At 30.2% G+C, this 5,686-nt stretch overlaps 1 protein-coding gene across 1 annotated transcript in view; it reads right to left on the bottom strand.

The window, feature by feature from the left end:
* Positions 1-5,393, bottom strand: part of LOC111627471 (parafibromin-like) — a 52,371-nt gene extending 46,978 nt beyond the window's left edge. The window contains exon 1 of the mRNA XM_023371045.1: positions 5,211-5,393. Coding sequence (XP_023226813.1) covers positions 5,211-5,341 — 131 coding nt within the window. The 5' untranslated portion in view covers positions 5,342-5,393. The remainder of the gene's footprint in view (positions 1-5,210) is intronic.
* Between the last annotated feature and the right edge of the window lie 293 nt (positions 5,394-5,686).

The following is a 5,686-nucleotide window of genomic DNA, read 5'->3' as shown; positions in this document are numbered from 1 at the left end:
ATATTGGTTCGATTATAGAACGATTGTAAACGTTCCAGAAACGTTGAAAATAGTTTGTTTGACTAAACGTAAAAATTCTCTAATTAGTCTGGAAACGGGGGACCTAATTCTTGCATTTTGTGAAAACGGATAAGATTAGCTATAATGTAATTATCTTAATCTTCACTATCGTTACTTTTTGCCCAGTGAAGCGGGTCCTTGCAGCTAGATTCTAGATTACTTAGAAAAACAGTCTTTTATATATATATAAAAAAACTATACTATTACATACAAATAAAAACCCAGCGAAGCAAGATCTTGCAGCTAGTATATATAAAAAATGCACATGTGTGTCCCTATATTTCACTTTTCAGCCAAAACTACACATTGCACATGAATGGTGTTTGTATGTGGTAGTAGCCCCGAGTCTCCATTCGTGCACTATGGTGGTTGCGTCTCGATAGCTATAAGGGTGTGGGAGATATGGGGTTTAAAGTGGTTGACTTCAAAGAGTTTCTATTTCAATTTTATTTTAAAAATGTTCAAACCGTTTTAAATTTGAATTTGTTTGATTATAGAACGATTGTAAACGTTCCATAAAATTGATCAAATTGAAAATAGTTCGTTTGACTGGACGTGAACAGGAGACATTCTGTCTGGAAATGGGGGACCTAATTCTTGCATTCTGTGAAAACAGGTAAGATTGGCTATAATGTAATTATCTTAATCTTCACTATTGTTACTTTTTGCCCAGCGAAGCGTGTCCTTGCAGCTAGATTACAACTTAGAAAAACAGTCTTTTATATATAAAAAAAACTATATTACATACAAATGTACGAACAAATAAAAACCCAGCGAAGCGGGTCCTTGCAGCTAGTAATTATATAAAAACAAGCAAAAACCAAAAGTAATTTGGATCTTAAATTGCATTAAGCTTGCTTAAATTAAAAATAAGTCTTAAAAGTTTGTAATGTTGTTGTAGTAATCTCATAATAATTTAAATTGTACAACATTCTGATAGTCAATCAGCTGACAAACATTCATGTATAAAATCACATGCATATTCAGCAACTCTAAATGAGGTGGTTGGGACCTTATCATAGATGTAGTTCTTGCCCATAGGAGTAGGGAAAAAAAAAGTCAAGTCAAAGGCACTGATTTTCTACATACAAATCTTTGTGAGATATAGCACCTCAAAACTTTACCTTGTTAAATACACAACAGGTTTAACAGTGTGTGCAGTGTGACTCTGATCATGTCTCAAAAGTGGTTAGTGCAATGACATTTCTTGTATTTTATGAGCTTTTAGTCATCTCTAGTAAAGTGAAAAACAGTTGATTTTTTAGCATTGTTTTGGGAAATAGTTTCAGATTTTTCACTTTTAAATTTTACCCTACTTTTGAGAGACTTCCAGATAGGCTGACTTCAGGGTGCTATATTTCACAAAGGGTCATCAGTTCCTTTGACTTTTTTTACTCCTATGGGCATGGTCTATAGCTCTGATATTGTCCCAACCATCTTATACAGAGGTGCATCTCTGCCATCTGTTTAATAAAAGAAACAATCCAGATTAAGAAAAGAAAAAGAAACAATCCAGTAAGAAATTACGTTGAATGGACACGTTTGGACTCAATATGAAAATCTTATTTTTCGTAACTTTTCTCAAGCAGTATTTGAAGATAACAAAATCTACATGTCCTTTTGAAACTTATGGAATACTCTAAACAGTGAAAGCCATTGGAATGCATTTATCCTAACCTCTGATAGGATTCTTACTTTTATACAATGAACAATTAATTTTAATCATATTTATAACATTTAACGAAATTCAAATTCTCAATGTATAAACAATATTTTTCTTCTAGAATTTTCTAAATGTAACTACCAGTAATCAAAATTAATTTTTTAATTATTAATACATGGTGAATCTTACAGAACTTAACCAAAAACTCTCATTCTAAAACAGAGACTACAACAGAGCTTCTCTTTCAACCACTTTTAAATTCTTGTGTGCTTCATGTTGCTTCATTTTACACACAGAATTTTTCTACTGATATCTTTAAGTCTTTAAGCCAAATTTCAAAAATAACTAGCTAAAAATTTATTATTTAATTTGAATTTATCAAATATTTAGATTTATTTTTGATGCCACAACATTACTAAATAAATTATCAGTCATTCAGTAATTTCAAGCACACTTATTTATTCAAAATTCTGTTTAGTTTCAGCACATTATAATAAAATATTTTTCATTTTGTTTCTAGATAATTGTACTTGTCCAAAATCTGTCTCACATAAAACAATATTTTATACAATCATTTTGTAATATATTATCAATAATGCTGGTCAATGACTAAATTATATTGATAAAATATTAATTTTCAACTGTTTTTTGGTGTGTTAAATGTGAATTTGATATTTAAAACTGTTAGTTCAAGTTTTAATCTCTACGTTGAATGGACACGTTTGGACTCAATGTGAAAATCTTATTTTTCGTAACTTTTCTCAAGCACATTGATCATCATGAAATTTATGTTATTTAAATAGAAACATTCTGCTATCAAACAATGTTTCTTTCACAATTTTCCAAAAATTTCAAATTTTTTGCAATTTTTTTTAATCTCCAAACGTACACCATAAATCCATCGGGCTAGTTTTATGGCTAATTACTATATTAATTACATAACGAATTTGGTACTAGAGGTAAGCGTTAGGCGCCATCTCTTATTAATATTAATAATTATAGATAGTATTGTAAGCATGATTGTAGATAAATTTTTTTTAAGCTTTAAAAAATCATATTGCATATAAGAAGTCTAATATAGAAGAAAATTTGTTTTGGAATATACAGTATATTCAAAAATATCCAGAACTCAGAAGATAAAAGTTTTTTTGATATACTGTATTTATTAGTTATTGTACAAATTAATTTTATATCCAACTAATTTGACAAAAAATCTTCTATGAGACATTATGTCTTTATTATCAAATAAAAAAAAATTAGTGTCTCTTAAGTCTAGTCCTATATAATGTTTGTATAAAAATCTTTTCAGAGATGTGCCAGAAGTCAAGTACAAAAAAGTTGTAGTAAATTACATTTGCATTACATTTAAATTTATCTTGAAAACAGTAAATTATCATTAAATTTCCTATTTATTTCTGTATTCAACACTCTAAAATTGATAAAGAAATACATATCCATATATCCAATTGATAAAGATACATCTTAAGTGATAATTTGTTGCCTAGTGTAATTAAATGTTAGCCAAATTACTATCATGCTAAAATTTTCCTAATTAATTACATAGATGCTATGTAGTATCTGTATAATTAATAAACTAAAGTTATAGTCTAATACTAATCTGACTCTATTATTAGATTATTAATATAATTTGGGCTTGATTTTCTAAATATACTATACTATTTAAAAATTTAGAAACAAGAAAATAATCATCAACCAAAATATATCCAGCCTAAATTTTAAATTTATATTATCTTCTGTTTTTTATATAAACTTTATAAGCTATATAAGAGATCTTAATATAAAATAAAAAATATGTATAAATTATTTTTAAAAATATCAGCAATAAAATCTATCATTGCGAACAAGAAGTCTTATATTTTCCTTATTCTCAAGTGATAACACCACAATCCGTCACAGTTTATATATCATCATATCATCCGACTACATCGAAAAATACTAAAATATCAAGCAAATTTTGTGATGCATAATAATTAAAACTACACGATCAACAATTATCACGTTGCCAATCATAAAATCTAACAAAACTCGATCAAAACAAATCATTTTTTTTGCTCAAATTATAGTCCAAGTAGTATGCGAACTCACCATCATTCAATAACTAATACAACAGAAAAAGCCACATTAATCCGACAATGCCATTTTCAACCGATCAACTCGAAACGTCAACATACGTTAAACAAAAACAAAGCCAAAAAATAACATCATTACAGAATTGAAACACAAAACAATACTTATCGGTTAGCAGGGCGCCAGTCAATTGATGCGATCTAACTCGCACATATTGGGTCGATAACTGGTTCGGGAGAGGATTTCCCAAATAGGCGAGTAACTTCAAAAAAAATCAGTCGTTTGCAAATGGTTTGTCGGATTACTACGCTCGTGCCTCCCCGTGCGAGGGAGACGAGCAAAATTATATAACATCAGGTCACGTGGGCGGCAAGTACTACGTACGGTAACTAAACTTCCAATTAAGGGTCAAGCAACGTCCAAGGGTGTAAATCTACCAAGAATTGACTACACCGCATTACCGAAGAAGATCCGAACCCACTCCATCTCAAGCTCTAGCAAATTTCACTTCAACTACCGAACCAGAAAACGGGCTACTAATGCAGCGGGGATACATGGGCATACTTACCCATTTGGGAAATCCTCTCCGAACCAATTATCAATCTAATACACGCGAGTTAGATCGCATCAATCGACCGGTGTCCCGCTAACCGGAAAGTACCCACAAAACATCTTATTTTACACATTTAACAAAGTGCAATATTTTTAACCATAAAACAATCCACAAAACCAAATTATACTTTTAAAAAAATAAAATAAATTGCAATTACGAAGTACGATACCGGCCATCGAAATTTCAAAGATTCTGAAAAAGTTTAGACCGTTTAAACCGAAATAATTACTACAAACGAATACGTTTACTACGATAAATGTTTTATATTAACTACCACTACAACTCGACGTCGGCAATCGAGTTTATTAAGCAAGAAACCCGTCAAACATTCTCCACTTTATTCAATCCATTGCACTTTCACTTCTAACCAAAAGTAAATGTTAAAATGAACCAAGGTGTGTTCCAAAACATAAAAAGTTATACTGCCGTTAAAAACGTTGCATGCAACAGTATAATCAATTAACCTAACAATAACGATGCCAATTAGGAAAGAAGACAAATATGTTTCATACATCACACATGAGAAACACAATCTGAGGAGTGTCAGCTTATGATTTTAATATCTAAATTATGTAATGAACACAATATGGTGATTTAAATAACCGGAATTCATATATATTTTAAAGGTACCGTTGGCAACAACCGTAACACACGTTAATCTATTACTCTCGTAGACATTATAATTAAATTTATATAAAATGCACGAGAAAATATGATGTAAAACACGAGTAGTTGTCATACGAGTTGTCTTTCGATGGTATTATAAAATAAACATCCGGTACTTACCCCCAAACCAGATAATTCGTTTTTACTGTTTTCGGCCAAGAATATTCGCCAAATATGATTTGATTTAATCTCTCGACTATCTCCTTTTTATTAACATTGTATTGTCTCAATAAACTCAAAGGATCCGCCATTTTGGTTATCCTCTTCTGTCCGGATTCGAACTCCTGTCTAACGTTGCCAAACGAAAACTTTATCGCGGTCGCTCGTTTAACACGAAAATAATAACGCTAATCCTGTCAATTGTATAAATAAAATTATAATATGTCCTACTAAAATTAATTTTTTATTTATAATATTTGGTAAAATGCTACAAGATCCTATTGTTTTATAACAAATATGGAGGTTTATTCTTGAAAATTAGAGAAAACGGGTTAATTGAATAAAATAATCAATCGTTTATTAATTTTATTAGTCCGAATATTTGCTTTTAATCTCTATCTTTACACAAAATTAGAAAATGCGGGTTATCGTTTAGC

The sequence above is a fragment of the Centruroides sculpturatus genome, unplaced genomic scaffold (assembly GCF_000671375.1).
Source record: "Centruroides sculpturatus isolate CEXI.00-Female unplaced genomic scaffold, Cexi_2.0 scaffold494, whole genome shotgun sequence".
In the NCBI taxonomy this organism is placed as follows: domain Eukaryota; kingdom Metazoa; phylum Arthropoda; class Arachnida; order Scorpiones; family Buthidae; genus Centruroides; species Centruroides sculpturatus.
The sequence above is the reverse complement of the archived record's forward strand: the minus strand, read 5'-3'. Positions and strand labels throughout refer to the sequence as shown.